Source organism: Leishmania braziliensis, chromosome 35 (assembly GCF_000002845.2).
Source record: "Leishmania braziliensis MHOM/BR/75/M2904 complete genome, chromosome 35".
In the NCBI taxonomy this organism is placed as follows: Eukaryota; Euglenozoa; class Kinetoplastea; order Trypanosomatida; family Trypanosomatidae; genus Leishmania; species Leishmania braziliensis.
Genome location: NC_009326.2, coordinates 672638 through 689495, shown reverse-complemented (window position 1 = coordinate 689495; position 16858 = coordinate 672638). Strand labels below are relative to the sequence as shown.

Here is a 16858-nt window from a genome sequence, read left to right as displayed (position 1 = left end):
ACTCACGAGTGGTGCTGCGCTGCGCGAGCCTTCACCCATGCCTCCCTCTCTGAGGTGGCGAGTCATCACTACAGCATTTCTTGATCGTTTTTCTTTTTCGGTATGGATGGGTGATCTCAGAGCGCATGTGTATCATTAGTGCGGGTGTGGGTGGGTGTACATCTAGCGGTAGGAGGGCAGTGCTTAAGCTCGTCGCGTAGCACCGAACTGAAAACAAGAGATCCTGGACGGGCCCCACCACTCACCTCTCTCCTCCTCCCTTTCCTACGCACGCTCGAGGCGTAAGAAAAAGAGAAGGGGGTGTGGCGTGAGGGAGAGGGTGCCCTATCGAAAAAGAGGCGCAATACGACCCATAGAGAACAAGACGGCTGATAAGTCACCCTACACAAACGTCGCCCCTTGTATCTTCCTCAGCAGCGACTGCAGCTGCAGCGACTGGCTCGTGAGGAAGTCTCTTGCGGGGCTAAGGAGCACCGATTCATAAAACAGCGGCTCCACCCTCACTCCACACGCCACAGCAGCAGCGCCTGCCGAAGTGGCTATGCTGGAAGCCACGATGTGGCACCACAAAAGAAAGAGCACAAGCCAGGCGTGGTGGCTCGCTCGCAGACGAGACCGTCGCCTCTCGTTAACAGAAGATGTGTCATCAGCTTCAATGGGGTGCATCTCAGCCAAGACTCGTGACGGCGAACAGGATGGCTCAGCAATCTGTGAGGAGAGGAAAAGCAACGCATGCACAAATTTGACTTGGGACGAGGACACAGGCACGGAAGCGACGGCCGCGGCTGCCTCGCAATCGTAGAGGCATTTGGACTTGTCGAGCTGTGCGAAGGGAGTATTCACCAAGTCCGTGGGGTCAAGCTCGTAGGCTTGCTGAAGTACCGCTGCGTATACGCACTGGAAGGCGCTCTCGCTCTCCTGCTCCCAAAACGACCAGATGGCAGGTACTGCCAGAGAGATCGACTCGTCCGGCGCTGTCCTGAGTGCTTTGTCCGGATTAGCCGCAACCGACCTCGACTGGAAGAGAGCCGCCCACTGCCGCACTGCCTCTAGCCACTCACCCTCCTCGGTCATTCGGCGCTCCTCACGCACGCGCACCTCATCAGTGAGGTAGCGTATGTACGTCTTGTCGTCGGCTTTGCTGGTGGCGCTCTTGTTCTCCTTCGCTCCGGAGGTATTAACTGCGGGTTCGGGGGCAGAATGCAGTACATGTGGTGTTGCTTCTTGCTGTTGCGGACAATACTCGTGTTCCCGTACACGACTGTATACGGTCTGAAGGAGCACGTAGTCCTCCGTTCGCAGCACGCACAGTCGCGCAACGGCGTCGACGAGGTCAGCCGCCTGTGGGTCGAGCATCTCTGTGCGAGTGCGCCTCCCTACCTTTATAGATTTGTATCACCTGCGGGTGCGCAACATAAGGGTCCATGTAGCGGGTGGTGTCTATGATGTCAATTCTGTAAGCTTCCGTGAACAGGAATAAGGGTGCAGGAGAGGGCAAATGACTACGTTGCAACAGAATACGATAGAGAAAGAGAACGACAGAGAAGAGCACGACACACACAAAGATGCGTGAAGACCGCACATGGAGGGGGGAGCGGAAGGCATGGTAATGGGGGCGCACGCGCACCTGAGCACATGGGAACATGTACCTATACGTGTGTGTCTGGGCGCACACACGCGTCGGCATCGCGGATGTGTTTGTGTAGTACATTTTTTTTCTTTTACTCAAATAAAATCAAAAGGAGCGGAAAACGAACGAAAGAACTGGAAAGACGTCGAACGTGACTAGTGGTGCTTCTTCGTCGCGTGGCGAAGTGCCTCCTCCATCTTCGAGCGCTTCTTTTTGGCCGCCGTGAAGTCGCCGAGGCGCTTCTTGCAGTACTTGAGTGCGCGCTTCTCCTTGCCGACACGCAGGAACTCCTGAACACGCTTCTCCAGAGGAGAAAAGCCGACGAGGTCCGCAATGATGGCCTTCACAGCGCGCAGGCGCTTGTGGGGCACAGCAAAGCGGTCGTTGGACGACGGCTGGCGCGGGCGGCGGGTCGTCACATGGCCCTTGTTGAAGCCGGCAATAATGCCGGTGCGGGGGGTAGGAGCAGACATTCGTTCTTGAGGTGTTGTTGTTGTTTCAGCGATGAAGGCTCGTTGCGGCGTTAGGCCAGTGGAAAGCACGTATGCAGCGGAGGTGGCGGCAATCATGCAGCACCATCGACGCAAGGTGGGTGTACGCACGAGATGTGAATGCGTGTGTGGGTGCGAGTAGAGTGAAGGGATACCGACAGCGAGATAGGCAAGCAAAGCATCACAATGCAGTGATAGAGAGAAGAATAAGGAAAAATTGAAGGAGACACAGCGGTAAGAAAAACACGAGTGCCTCAAACCCCTTGCACGAGTGGCAGCGTGCGAATGATGCGCGAGAACGGAAGGGGACAAGAAGGGAGAGTGCGAATGCACCTACCCCTCCCCCGCCCTCCCACAGTGAAGTTGTTCGCAAAGCAAAAGAGGGAGGAGAGCGCAGTCCGAGAGACAAAAAAAAAAAAAGACAGTTGCGACGCAACAAGCAGGAAACGAGGCGCAGCTGTGCCTCGCTACCATCACTTGTCACGATCGGCGCCTCCCCTCCTCTCCTCCACTCTTCGAACGCGCACACACACACGTATTCTACCCCTCTTGAATGGAATGCTTCGACTGCTGCTGCCTTAACGACGGATTGCCACAACGGAGAGACAATGTTCTTCCCAGCAGATCGTATAGGAGGCACACAGGGTTGCATGCATGTCCGTGTCTAAGCGAATAGCGCTTCACTTGTTCTTCTTTGGGGGTAAAGAGATCACATAACGAAAAAGGAAAAATATAAAGCGAAAAGACGCCGAAACGCCATGTCAGAACTACAGCGGAGACGGTCACACCGGGCACACGTGTAAGCGGAGAGTGAGAGTTCAAGCACGCACAACGACCCACCACAACCTCCTCTTCCATTGCCGTCCCTCGCAAAAGCGAGACGTGAAAAGAGGAAGTAGCCCCGTGTTGCCTCAGCAGCCTCGCTGACGCTGAACCCTGGATGGGTTGCTTAACGCTTGCGCAGGAACACGATGCGGTTGTTGCGGCGCCACGCAGCGCGGTATGACGGGCGCAGCTTGGAGGCCTTATGGCCCTTGTGGCGCAGACCACGGTGCTTGCGACCAGCAGAGGTCAGACCGCGTTGCTCACGGTGCTTGTGCACAGAGTTGACGATCCAGTTGATGCGGGGATCGCGGCGGATGGTCTTGCACATCGGGTCTACGGCAATGACCTCATACCACTTGAACGTGGAGTCCATATTCACCCAGTACGAGTTCAGCACGCGCAGGTTGCCGAAGCGCTTGCCCAGACGCTGCTCCGCAACGGCTTGGTTGTTCTTGTTCAGCTTCATGCCGAGCACACCGCTGGTCTTCGGCTTACCGTATGTGATACCTTTGTGGGCTGGACGTTTGCGGCCACCACGGCGCACACGCACGCGGAACACGCAGAAGCCCTGCTTTGTCTTGTAGCCAAGCATGCGGGCCTTCTCCGGGCGCGTGGGGCGGCGCAGGCGCACCACCGTATGCTGGTGGCGGTACTCCCACGAGCGGATACGCTGGATGAAGCGCATCACATCGGAAGACTTCTTCTTCCACAGCTCGTTCAAGTACATGAATGCACCCATTGTTTCTATCACTGGCGCTGTCGCTCTGTCATGCGGCGATGTTGCAAGTCAGAGTGCAGCACCGTCAAGGAAAAGTTAAGGAAAAGAGCACCACAGAGAAGTAAAGGGGTGCAAGAGGGGAGGAGGGGGGAGAGGCAAAGGCGAGGAAGATAAGGAGAGAGATCAGTACAAGTGGGTGCCAAAGACGAAGCAAAAAGAACGAGATGACTTCAGCGCCGCAGCAGCACCGTTCAACGCGTATCACACAGAAGCCTACGTACGGCGGGTTGGGTTGACAACCTCAAAGGCCTTCCATGCGTGACCATTTCCTCTTCGTCCTACAAGATAGCAGACGTCGGTGGAACGTGAAGGAGGCATCTGCCTTTTCCCTCTCTTCTCCAGAGAGAGGACATGCCCGGCCACATCAACGCTGACAAGTCAAGCGAAGAAGGATGGCAGAGTCAGACAGACCTCCCTCAGCACGGTGAAAATCCTTTTCGATTTCTCACAGTCCCTGGCCACACTGCACTTCGCTTGTGTTTCTCTCTTTTACTTTCTCGGAGGCACACCACTGACACAGAGCCTGTGCAGCTGTGCAAATCAGTAAAATATAAAAACAGTAGTGAAGACTGTAGAACACATACACACCCGCCCCCATAGCACACAGAAAAACATGCGCGCGGCGCTTTCAGAGTGGCGCACCAACTTCCACCATAAGGCCAGCGGCGCCAATGCGCGCCGAACAGCGATTAAAAGAGAGGCAGCGGCATTCGACAGCACAAAGCTATCAAAGAACATGCGAAGAAGACACAACAGCCCCCACATAGCGGACAATGGACTCACTTGCCAAGGCGCTCGCGAATGGCGGCGACCTTCGCCTTCGCGGCGGCCCTCTTCTCCGCGCCGCTCATCTTCTTCGTCTTGTAGCTCTTGTGCTTGGCGCCCTCCTTCTTCGCCTTCTTCGGCAGCGACTTCGACGGGTCCGCGCGGATCGCCGCGTGTGCCTTCTTGTACATGCACTCGATGCTCTCTGGCGCAACCTTCGCCTCCATGTACTTCGAGAACTGCACGCACTTCTCGTCAGGGTTCGAGCTCGCCTCCTCCTTCACCTGCTTCAGGTACTCCGCAACGTGCTTGCCGAAGATGCGGTCACGGTGCACCTTCGCGTCCAGGGCGCTCTTCTCCTTGCTGTAGCCGGGGAAGCGGTTGGGGCGGTGCGGCACCGAGATGCCGCCGTCCACAGCGCCCTTCAGCACGCCGAACACGCGGGCACCCGTCGTCGTGCGCGCAAGACCAACGTCCAGGATCGCCTTGAACGGGAAGCGCGCCTCGTCGTCGCCCTGGTCGTCCTTCTTCGTGCGCACAGCAGAGTACGAGCCGTCCGCCTCCTTCGCGCCCTGGAACTTGTCCGCGATGCCCAACTTCGCCAGCGTGCGGCGCGCCAGCAGCAGGCCCGTCGCGTACGCCGCAGCGTAGTTCGTCAGGCCGTGCTCAATCCCGAACGCAGGCAGCTCGTGCGCGTACGCAGCCATCAGCACCTCGTCGCCGGCGATCTTCGCCTGCACGATCTGCGCAATGATGTCCTTGTTCGTCGTGCGCACAACAAGGCGGTACTTGGGTGAGCCAAACTTCGTCTTGTCCTGCAGCACCATCTGGCGGCGTGCGTGGTAGTCCGTCTTGCCCTCGCGGCGACGGCGGTACTTCACCTGGAAGCGCTTGAAGTACGCCTTGTTCTTCACGACCTTGACGAACGGCATCTTGAGTGGGTAGGCGACGCGTTACTTTCAGTTGATGAGTGATAGCGAGAGGAGTAGAAACTATGAAAGGCGTCACTTTGTGCGTGGCAGAATGGGTTGGACTGCAATGGTATATGGGCGGGCAGCGAACATTAAAAAAAAAAACGCACAAGCAAATGCGGCTCGACCATGAGAGGAAAGGGGAGAAATGTGTAGGGACGGTTTCGACGAAGATCGACACAAGGCTGCACCCGACACCGACAACTGCGGAGAGTTGGGCGAAAGTAGAGATGGAAAACAGCGGCTACATAAAAACACGACTTAGTTAGGCTCTTCATCAGGGGCGCGTCTGTGTCCGTTGACATTGAAGTACGACTATAGCCGCATTCGCTCTCTGCATGTTCCCGCTGCGCGCACGCGATGAAGGCAGCACACATCGGGCGCGATATTGCAGCCTCCAGAGCAGCTCAACAACCACTCAGTACCGGCCAAGATAACTAGCCAGGGCGGAACGGGGAGCGAAAGAGGAAACATGTGTGTAAACAGGTTCAAGCACATGCATGCAAACATGCGAACTTGAGTCTGTCTCACCGCACACTCTTTTCTCAGATATCATCCCCATCCTCCTCCACAAGGTGAGCCTGAGGTACAGTGCTATCGTATTTTGGCACGGAAGCTCGGACCGCTCTGCCCCTCTTGCCCTCCATCCGGGGGAGAGGAGAGAAGACGGGGTAAACGGCAGAGAAAAGAACGCGAAATAAAACCAGAGAAAAACATAAATGGAAAAGAAATGAGGCACTCGCAGCGTAACGTGCACATGCACACACGCACAACTTCCGCCAGCATGCACCGTCACCCCGGATGAGAGCCACGGCTGTGGATCTTCTCTTCTTCAAGTCACGTGGAGGGTCATGAGGAAAAAGGCATCAAAGTCGCGTCATGAAAGGCATAGAGCGTGAGAGAGAAACGCGTATTGAGCTGCGAACGTTCGACTCACTTGCCAAGGCGCTCGCGAATGGCGGCGACCTTCGCCTTCGCGGCGGCCCTCTTCTCCGCGCCGCTCATCTTCTTCGTCTTGTAGCTCTTGTGCTTGGCGCCCTCCTTCTTCGCCTTCTTCGGCAGCGACTTCGACGGGTCCGCGCGGATCGCCGCGTGTGCCTTCTTGTACATGCACTCGATGCTCTCTGGCGCAACCTTCGCCTCCATGTACTTCGAGAACTGCACGCACTTCTCGTCAGGGTTCGAGCTCGCCTCCTCCTTCACCTGCTTCAGGTACTCCGCAACGTGCTTGCCGAAGATGCGGTCACGGTGCACCTTCGCGTCCAGGGCGCTCTTCTCCTTGCTGTAGCCGGGGAAGCGGTTGGGGCGGTGCGGCACCGAGATGCCGCCGTCCACAGCGCCCTTCAGCACGCCGAACACGCGGGCACCCGTCGTCGTGCGCGCAAGACCAACGTCCAGGATCGCCTTGAACGGGAAGCGCGCCTCGTCGTCGCCCTGGTCGTCCTTCTTCGTGCGCACAGCAGAGTACGAGCCGTCCGCCTCCTTCGCGCCCTGGAACTTGTCCGCGATGCCCAACTTCGCCAGCGTGCGGCGCGCCAGCAGCAGGCCCGTCGCGTACGCCGCAGCGTAGTTCGTCAGGCCGTGCTCAATCCCGAACGCAGGCAGCTCGTGCGCGTACGCAGCCATCAGCACCTCGTCGCCGGCGATCTTCGCCTGCACGATCTGCGCAATGATGTCCTTGTTCGTCGTGCGCACAACAAGGCGGTACTTGGGTGAGCCAAACTTCGTCTTGTCCTGCAGCACCATCTGGCGGCGTGCGTGGTAGTCCGTCTTGCCCTCGCGGCGACGGCGGTACTTCACCTGGAAGCGCTTGAAGTACGCCTTGTTCTTCACGACCTTGACGAACGGCATCTTGAGTGGGTAGGCGAGTGCTCAGAGACCTCTGTTGTTGCGAGCAGTGTCAAGTCAATGTGGGATAAAAAGAGGTGCAGTTAAACATGTATCAATGTGAGTAGTGGAGGAACAAGAGGAAAGGAAGCTCGTCACCAAAGGTGATGGATGCGAGATACGAGGCCGAGGGCAATATTCACGGAGATAGGCGAAGGGGGGTAAGGAGAAGAGCAACAGCAGGCCAAATCGGCGAATCGGCAAAGAGGGGAAGAAGGATGAAACAGCAAGAAAAAGACATGGTGCAGCGTCGAGTGCTTGGGCGCGTGGAGTGCACACAGGTGGGAATGGGCGAGAGTCAAGGCGGCGTTGAGCTACACGATGCACAATCGATCTTGAGTCCAGCAAGGAAAGATGAAGCGAGAGCACAGAGAAGGGAGGGGGACAAGAGACCCGGGCTCGGCTTCTCGCCTACATGCGTCTTTTTATTCAGGGAAGTTTGGGGGAAAGAGCTGCAGGCTGTGATCACTGCTACACGCCCAAGTCTCACCCTAGAGTGACTCCACTGCGCCCTCCCAAGTGTCAGCCTGTCACTGCGCGTGACAACGGCGCACGGTCGAGGTCGACGTAATTAACGGTGCCCCTACGCCTCCGAGTCAACGGGTGACTAGGGTGCGCCGGCTGCCGTGTTTCCTGGGGGACTTGCTAGTTTGCTGATTGAGAGAACAGTGGCGAGCGTCTGCAAGCATAACAAGCAAGCATATGCAACCCACGCCCACAGGAATAAAAGAAAAAAAATCTCAACGTCTTGCTGAGTTCAGCATGCAAGCCCTCCCTATGGGTGCGTGTGAGTGTATACGTGTGTTGAGGAGGAAGAAGGAAGAAGACGGATGATGAGTTGCGTCAGAGTTCGAGTATATCAGCATATTTCAGAAGTGCGGAGAGAGAAAAAGGAATAGTAAGACAGAAGTGAGAAGGAAGGGGGGCATTCAATGGGGCAACAACAGCAGCAGACTCAACACAGTGTACATCGTTAGCGAAAGGCAGTAAACAAGATCGAAAGAGACGGTTTCAAGGAAGCAAAAGGTGGGAAACAGAGGGAGGGGACTCGAGAGGTACAAGAGGGGGGAAGTGATGGTGGTGCGTGACGAGACATGGGGTACACAGGGACACGCAGACAGAATGCGCCATAAGAAAGAGGACAACAAAGGAAGAGGACGCCTACACCCTTCCCCCCCCCCTCCTCTCTCTCTCTCTCTCTCTCCAGCCTCTGCTTGTGCAAGCGGGATGTGAGTATGTTGGCTTGCTCCCTTCGCGTTGCATCTCTTGTCCTCTCTCCTCCTCGCATCCGACCCTGAGCCCGCATCCCTCGTTTAGCATATAGTAAAATAGAAGGATGGTAAGTGCAGAGCCGCTGGAAACTCCTCCGCCGGCATACGTCCACGCAGAGACGTCGTAATTGAGGCAGGAAAGAGAACGAGGGGAGGGGAGGGGAGGGGAGAGGGGAAAATGGGGACTTTGGAAAGAAGCATCGCACAAACGAAACCAAAAAGTGTGAGAGCAGTGGCGTCGCGCAGTGACCAACCTGAGAGGGAGATTGAAAAGGATGAGAAGTGAGGTAGGCTTTCATTTCAACTTGCACTGTACTGAGGAGAGGGAGTGTTAGCGTCGTCATAAGCGCCTTGGCGCCACATGGATCAAGATAAAAAGGACGGAAAACGCAAAAAAAGAGAGGAGAGGTAAGGTCCCACGCAGCGGGCAGGAAGCAGACTTGAGGGTGATCCGCCACTGTGAGAGGGCAAGCACCACATTCCCCCCTTCTCTACGCCGCGCTTAAGCGCGTACCGTTGCCGCGGCGCTCAAGCTGTGCCATGTGCACATTGAGCTCTCGTACCTTCGCCTCTAACAGAGCAATAGTCTCCTCTTGCCTTTGCATCTCCTTGTTGTAGTTCTCGACCATGATGCGCATCGTGTTGCTCTCCGAGATGGTCCTGCGCCACAGGGACTCGAGGTTCGTAATGTACTGTGCCGCCGCTTGGAACACCTCTTCATCATTGAGCTTTGCGGACGATCCCGACGTCACCGCTTCTGGGACCACGGCGCCACTGACGGTGTTGACCGCCCTTCGGGAAGAGGAGATGGAAGAAAAAGCACGCAGCTCTGGTGGAAGAGCCTTCAACACCTGCGGATCGCCCGTTCGTACCATCGTTAGTGTCCTCGAGAAGATGTCGTTCTGTGGATCAAAGACGAGCGAGGAGACAGCGGCGTTGTCCACATCGACGGCAGACAGCTTCGCGGCAGCGGCACTTTTTACAGTGAAAAGGCGCTTCGAGGTCACTCTGCTTTGCAGCCCTCTCCGCTCTCGCATTACTGACGCGCCGTCACGGGCGGGCAAGCGGTTCGCACTGCTGGGCAGCGGCCCGTTCTCCTGAATATACGGCCGCAGCGCATTAACGCATGATGGAGACCACGAGGCACGCAAGAGCAGCTGGCGCTCGTACTGGTGCAGGATGGCCTCGCTCAGCAGCGCGACACTCCACGCAACGTGCTCGTCAAAGATGCTGAAGCGCGGCGACGTCACATCAGAGGCCGCCGTCTTCACCTTATTGGCCAGCACAAGGCAACCAATGCCCTTGATCGGGACAATGACGCCGTTGTACATGTCCAAGAACAAGTGGCCGGCGCAGCTACTGCTGCCGTTGCCAAGTCGACGGCCAGCAGCGTCCGTGACAGTGGTGCTGCCGCCAGTCAGCATGGAATGGCGCCCAGAGTCGGAAGCGCCAGGCCTGAAGTTCCCACTTGTACCGAAGTGCAGGAGTGAGGACTCGCTATAATGGACGTTCACCGCCACGCCTGTGGTCACCACCGTTGTTAGAACGTTAGAGGTGGCGTAGCTGATGCTGGAGGGGAAGTGGCCGCGCGAGTGGGCAACGCAGTGCAGGAACTGCGCTCGGCCACTGCCAGCAGTGCCTGAGGCGGCTGCCACGGTGGTCGTGGGGTGGTAGAAAGTCTCCCCTGCTCCCCCGGTACCCAAGGGCAGTGCATCGTCCATGTACACAGCCGCTGCAGAGGCGCCGGAGAGTCGCAGAGCAGCCTCCAATAGGAGAGAGAAAAATGACTGCAGCTCCGACGCAGCAGCACGCTCTTCTTCGAGGCGGCGTGCCATCGGTGCGTTGTGAAGTCCACTAGAGCTGCTGACGCGAGATTGGGCGCAGCGTTGGGGCTGCTGTGCATTAAGCGGACGAGCCGTGGATATACTGACGAGCGGCACAAAAGGGCTCTCGGTGCGCACGCAGTCCACGCCTGGAGTTGCCGTTGCGGAGGCCGCCGCTCCCGCAGTAGTATTACTTGCAGGGAGGGCTTCTTCAGCACCATTTATGTCAAGTGGGAAGGTAGTGCAGGACCCAGCAGACTCAGTCCGAGCGCCGGCACCCTTGTCATCGTTGAGCCAAGACGGGCCGATGGCCAGATGCAATGGCTGTGGCACCCGTCTCGAGAGCGCTCGCGAAATCAGTGGAGATGTCAAGCGGTCCTGCCGAGAGCCATGTGCTAGCGTCACCCGCTCCTTCAGCTCCGACCCCGTTGGCAGCGTTGCACTAGCTTTCCCTCTCAAGTGAGCATAAAAGTCCACCAGCTGTGCGTCCACGCTCGCTTGCAGCTGCTGTGTGGCCTCATCTAGTAGCCAGCCGAGCTGCCGCAGCGTGTTAACGCTTTCGTCGGTGTTCACTAGGGGAATTTGCAGAGGTTTCTGCAAGACTGCTCGATCTGCCGCATTCTCCTTGGTGCCGTTCGCTGAGCAATCGCGTGTGTTGGTGTAAATCTGCGCTGCCGTTACCCCACACCCGATGCCGGCAGTTTTCAAGCCAGGCAGTGTCACCACAGTCGCCCCCGTTGTCTCGCCAACCTCGCGTACGGCACCGATGCCGTAGGTCGGTTTCGAGATCGCAGTCGACAACGTCACCTGCTGAAGCAGCAGCGCGACGCGAGAAATGACTGCGAGCTGCTGCGCTGTCAAGTCGTCCTGAAGCAACATCCCGCGATGCGTGCGCTTGTGTGCTCGGATGGTGGGAGGGGCGTATGGACGCGTGTGGGTCACAAGGTGAAGGGAAGAGAAGTCAGTGGCTGATACCGAGGAGTAATAGCAAACGACACACAAGCATACGAGACTGTACGGTGGTTATAATTCCAGAAGTGCCCCCCCTCCGGCTCTCGGCGGACTCTTTTTCTTTGCGCTTGGGCTGTCTTATTCGGGCTGGCGATGTCTTTCTTCGTGCGTGCGTGTTTGTTTGCCGTTTTGCCTTCCCTCACGTATGAGAGCTGTGGCGGCGACAATGAGAAAAAGATGCGTGAGTGAAGGGGGGGAGAGAGACAGGGATACCACAAGCGATGCAGGCCTCGGGTAGCAGCGCAGAGACAGAGAGGAAAGAAGAAAAAGAAGATGGAGTTGGCGTAAGGGGCGGTGCTACACATCAAAACAAGACGGACAGGGGGGCGAAGGCATACTACGGCAGAGGTACGTGTGTGTGTGTGTGTGTGTGAACACCTAACAGCAGCAGCACCATCCAGTGTGCAAACTTCAAGTGCAATGCACTTGTTTGGTCGCCCTCCACCGCGCTACTATGCAGAGGAACGTAGCGCCCCTTGTCCACTCGCTGCGAACTCTGGCAAAAAAGCGTCGTGCTACCGTAGGAAAAAAAAACTACGGGAGACGCAGCAGCTTCATTCCAGTATTCGGCGCCTACAGAGGGTCCCCGTACGCGGGTGCCTCAAGCAAGAGAGAGAGAGACAGGGAGGAAAGGGTACATTAGCCCAAGGCGACGGCATCTTTCATTTCTTCTTCGAAGTGCGTCTTTGCGCTGATCTAGTTTGTTGCTGCTGTGGATTGATTGCTGGCCCATGTCGTTCTTTTCCTTCGTGCGTATGTAGGTGTAGGAGAGAGTGGTGGCCAAGGTTGGGGAGAGAGCACTTTTGAGTGAGGTGACCATACGTATGTCACATCGATGTTTTTGTTGTTGTGCTGGCGCGTGTGTATTGGGGTTATGAAAAGCGGAGACGGAGGGCCTGTCTTGACCGTCCCCATTCCTGCCATCCCTGTCTCCCACTCCCTTTGTCTCCTTTGTCCCTCTTCCTTGCAGTGGCAACGCGGCTCTCTCTCTCTCTCTCTGACTATTAATCAGAGTTGTATCTCCCCTTTGCTTCGCTCATGCCTACATCCGCTCCTTTTCATCGCACCTCGACAACGATGACACTGTCAGTACCCACTCATTCACGCACACACACAACACCACATGAAAGAGAAAGAAAAACGAGCGCGAGAGACAGACAGAACAGACAGGGATACGTGGAAGGAGAACACGAAGACATGAAATGTGCAGTGGAAGCAAGCAAGCCACAAAGAGCAAGAAGAGCCAGAGAGGGAAAGTAGGAAAAGAAAGCGGGAGAGAAAAGCCGAACACAAAAATTAAAAACAGGGACATGAAGATTGCATAGGATTCATCTGCCGCAGTCCAGGAAAGAGTTTGATTATCACGTAGATAAAGTAGTGCAGAAACAAAAGAAAATGGTGCGAGGCCCTTAACTGCTGCACAAGAGAAGAGGTAAAACTGTACGTGAGAGAGAACGAGAGAGAGAGAGAGTTGCGCCAATACACAGCGACTTGGATGCCCCTTCTCCGCAAAAAAAAAAAGAGATGCAGACGAGAACAGGGGGCGCACACACGAACGAAAAAAAAGGCCGTTGCTTGGACAGCAAATGGAGAATGAGGAAAGGAGAGAAGTAGGCAAACACATGCACCCGCACACAAATGAAACGAGAGTGGGAGAAAGTCAGTCGTTCCCTCAACAGTATCATCCCACAGTAGCATCAGCAAGCAACGGTATTACGTTGTAGTTATGCTCTTCTCCCTCCCAGCCGCGTCCCTCGCGTGTGTGTGTGTGCTTGTCTGGCCCTCTAGATGGCTCGTGCACAAAAGGAATAATAACAATAATAGTAATGATACTCGCTTGGTGTGTGTGTGTGCGTGTGATATACTCGTCTACGCACAAAACAACGTGAACAGAAGTGAAATAAAAACCTAACAGACAAAGCCAAGCCAAAATAATCGAAAAAGGGAAGATAAATATGATCATGGAGAGACGGAGAGGACGGAGTAGACAGGCAGCACTCGCATCACACAAACAAACAGCATCGCAAGAATGGGGGATAGGGAATGGACAGAAGACAACTGAGAACTCGGGGGTAGGGAGGAAGAAGAGAGGAAAAAAGGCGACAAGAGAACAACATGGAAAGGAAGTACACACGAAGAAGAGTGCAGGTCCACAGGCACATGCGCAAAGGATACGCAGAGAGGCGCACACGTACGCAGAAGCCCAAAGGAAAAGGAAAAAGAAAGCACTCGAGAAACAAACCAGCAACGATAGAAGGAAAAAAAATTAAACGAGCATCGATGCACTCACGTCGAGTCGTTTTTTCTCCTTGTTGAAGATAAGCCCAGCCGCATAACTATCGCATGAACAACTTACAAAGTAAGTCTACTGCACCCCACTTTTTCTCGCGCACACATAGAACCCACAAGCAGCCCCATAAGAGACTTCTCGCCTCCCCCTCCCCCCTCCCCCCTCCCTTTAGGAGACGCAGAGAAAGAAACGTCAGACAACTCAGAGACAGTGCCGAGTGGGAGAAGTCAAAATACGCCAAGTGGCACTGAGGGAGAATTAACGAACACGGCGCAACGCAGAGCGAAAGGGGAGAGGAGAAGTACACACGGGAGGAGAAGCAGTAGCAAACAATGGAGAGAGAGACACAGGTAAGCAAAGAGTTGAACAGATCGATGATCACACGGAGGGTATGACTGATCTAAAAAGAGGGAGGGGGAGGGGGTTAGTCAAAAGCACACGCTGACCAACGACGAGGTGAAAAGGACCCGCATAGAACAGAGAAAGAAACAGGGAACAATACTGAAAGCGAAAGGGAAGAGAAACACAGCACGCTACACGTTTAGCGAGCGGATTAGAGAGCAAGGGGAAAAATAACGAAAGAAAAATAGCCGAATGAGGGAATTTTCGAATGTGCATGCGTGTGGAGAGTACCATTGCAAAGTACAAGAGGAAAGTGCGAGAGAGAGAGAGCATGAGACGTTAGCATCACTGCAACTCTGTTTTGTTTTTTGTTTTTGTGCAACTGTGAAAAAAAAAAAAAGAAGACGAGCAGAAAGGGGAAAAAGGAGAGCGAAAGGAGGTCAGCGTCAAGGGGTACTGCGCAAGAAGGAAATAGAGGAGGGCGAGAGAAGAGAAGAGCAAAATACAAAAATAAATGAAACGAGAGAATCAACCGGCGTGAGCAGAGTACTGCATACGAGTCAGGCAGGAGATGGAAGAAGCAGCAGTGAAGCCGAAGGACAAAAGAAAAGGAAACGGCGGAGTGCAAACAAACTGGATAAAGGTGACCTGCTCGACTGCTTGTGTGGGCGTGTGTTGCTTGTGTTTCCCGCGGTGCGGTTTCGCCCTGTTTCGTCCTCTTCATGTGTACGACCTTTAGAGAGAAACAGGGGGAGCGTCATCACAGCCTGGTCGCTGAGGATGAGAAGTAGATGAGTGTGATGTGCAGAGACGGGTGCAGGGGGGGGAGGGGGGGCAAAGGAAGAAAAAAAAAAGAAGAGAGAGAGAGGGAGAGAGAGAACAAGGGGGAAAAAGCGAAAGGAAGGGGGGGGGTCAAGCTGGCCCAGTAAATGTCAAAACATGCATAGGCACGCAGGCACACATGTCTGCCCCAAAAAGGTGTCCGGAGCGGAATGAAAGCAAGAAGAGGGGGGGAGGAGTATAACAAAGGAAAAAGCGCCTCCAACGGCAGCTGTGCGTCTGCGCGCGAGGGTATGCAAGAGGGAGAGAGAGAAAGGAAGAGCGGGTGGGTCACTTGTGTTCAAGTGCACAACTTGCAGCTGGCATAACGCCGAGAGAGCCAAAAGAAAAGAATCGCAAGCATCGTTTTCTCCTGCTATCCAAACGTGCCTTTTTTTTTGCTCTCCTTTTTTTCTATCCTTCGGCCCCTTCTCGATATCGCTCAACTCCGTGTGCAGCCACAGAATTCATACTAAGGAGAGAAAAAGTGGAGGAGGAGTGTATATGTGTGGACTGGCAGTGCTCGCCGCTGCTGCCACCATCACAACATCGTAGTTCAGCAGCGCTCCTGTGAGAAGCGACCAAAGAGTGCAAGAGCAAGAGAGAATCAAAGGGAAAGAAGGGGCATTGGAGAAACGACGCATCAGAAGCCTGGAAAGAGAAGAGAGGAGATAAACGGGAAGGCCAACCAGCACCTTTGCTCTCCACCTGTCCTCTAACCCGTCACCTTACCTGTGCTGAGCCTCGATAATGCTGATGCTGACGTGAGCAGAAACCGCACGCAGGATGATGGGGAGGGGAAAGGGAAAGAGGGGAGGGCAAAAGGGCGTGTATAGCAATCGTATCTCAGCGCAGTCATTCAACGAAGCCACTACAACCTCCCTAATCTGCACACAGATGAGTGGACAAGCACACATACACTGGGAAGAAACTGACAAGTGGGCGAAAGGAGGAAGAAGTCGGGGCACACACGGGGAGGGGTAGACAGCGATGGCGGATGACAAGATAAAAGAGAATGATACTGATAATAATAATAAGACGATATAATCAGGCAGAATAGAGCGAGACAAATTATAAAAAAAAAAGGAAAAAACGCGAAAAGCACTGCGAGAGGGGTAGGCGTCATGTTCACATAAAAGCACCAAAGGAGGGAGGATACTAAAACAGATGGGAAGAGAAAAAAACGAAAAGGAGCAAAGCACACACACACACACACACACACAGTCACAGTCACCCAGACGAAACGCGCAGACACCGGAGCGGAAAGGAAGGAGGAAAGAGAACGAGAGAAGGGAAAAAAGAAACACACACACACACACATTCAAATAAAGAAGCACACGCACGCATATGCAGAAATAGAGAGAGAGAGACGTAGTGCGCAGTTCCAATACGTCGTTTCGTCAGTGACTGGGCTCCCTCCTGAGAAGATGCCACCACTTGTAGCGTCCACCGGTACAGCAGCAACGCAGCTGAAGGATACCAACATCACACTCTGAACCACGTCACCCTCCACCCTGAGACAGAGGAGTAGGATAGAGGAGCTCCGTAGCGGTTCTTCTTCCGGTCGCCCTAGCCTCATCGCCTCTATGCTGATTGCATGCATCCTTTTCCAGCAGGAGTGCCTATGTCTGCTCCCAGCTACTCCTGTGTACACCCGTGGCCATTGGGAGAGAAGACATAGTGGCGTTAGCAAGACAGGGAGCAAGAAGAGTCGGAAAGCGACGCTGTGCTCATGCTACTCCCGCTGCCTCGCCAGAAATCTATCCACGGGTGCTCTAGTGCTGTCTCTGGCGTGAGTCGCTGCCGCGCGTCGAGGTGCAAACATTTAGCAACAAAGTCCTCGAAGAGCTGGTCCTCGTGACTCCGGCCGATTTTCAAGAAGTTCCCTAGCACTCGGCTATGCGGCGCATGCGGGGCACGTTTCTTGCCTAGGTGTATTCATCTGCCAGGACGCA

The 16858-nt window shown here is 55.1% G+C and overlaps 6 protein-coding genes across 6 annotated transcripts; all 6 read right to left on the bottom strand.

Moving 5' to 3' along the window:
• Nucleotides 1-381: 381 nt before the first annotated feature.
• LBRM_34_1830 (hypothetical protein, unknown function) lies at nt 382-1356 on the bottom strand (the record flags this gene model as incomplete). Its single annotated transcript, XM_001568243.1, has 1 exon — nt 382-1356. The coding sequence occupies one exon, from the start codon at nt 1354-1356 to the stop codon at nt 382-384; it is 975 nt and encodes a 324-aa protein (XP_001568293.1).
• A 429-nt stretch (nt 1357-1785) lies between these two features.
• Nucleotides 1786-2103, bottom strand: LBRM_34_1820 (putative 60S Ribosomal protein L36; the record flags this gene model as incomplete). Its single annotated transcript, XM_001568242.1, has 1 exon — nt 1786-2103. The coding sequence occupies one exon, from the start codon at nt 2101-2103 to the stop codon at nt 1786-1788; it is 318 nt and encodes a 105-aa protein (XP_001568292.1).
• A 967-nt stretch (nt 2104-3070) lies between these two features.
• On the bottom strand, nt 3071-3673 carry LBRM_34_1810 (putative ribosomal protein L15; the record flags this gene model as incomplete). The annotated part of the gene is made up of 1 exon (XM_001568241.1): nt 3071-3673. The coding sequence occupies one exon, from the start codon at nt 3671-3673 to the stop codon at nt 3071-3073; it is 603 nt and encodes a 200-aa protein (XP_001568291.1).
• Nucleotides 3674-4503: 830 nt separating this feature from the next.
• LBRM_34_1800 (putative 60S ribosomal protein L5) lies at nt 4504-5421 on the bottom strand (the record flags this gene model as incomplete). Its single annotated transcript, XM_001568240.1, has 1 exon — nt 4504-5421. One exon carries the CDS (start codon nt 5419-5421, stop codon nt 4504-4506), a length of 918 nt encoding a protein of 305 aa, XP_001568290.1.
• Nucleotides 5422-6393: 972 nt separating this feature from the next.
• Nucleotides 6394-7311, bottom strand: LBRM_34_1790 (putative 60S ribosomal protein L5; the record flags this gene model as incomplete). Its single annotated transcript, XM_001568239.1, has 1 exon — nt 6394-7311. The coding sequence occupies one exon, from the start codon at nt 7309-7311 to the stop codon at nt 6394-6396; it is 918 nt and encodes a 305-aa protein (XP_001568289.1).
• Nucleotides 7312-9109: 1798 nt separating this feature from the next.
• Nucleotides 9110-11320, bottom strand: LBRM_34_1780 (conserved hypothetical protein; the record flags this gene model as incomplete). The annotated part of the gene is made up of 1 exon (XM_001568238.2): nt 9110-11320. One exon carries the CDS (start codon nt 11318-11320, stop codon nt 9110-9112), a length of 2211 nt encoding a protein of 736 aa, XP_001568288.1.
• Nucleotides 11321-16858: the final 5538 nt, after the last annotated feature.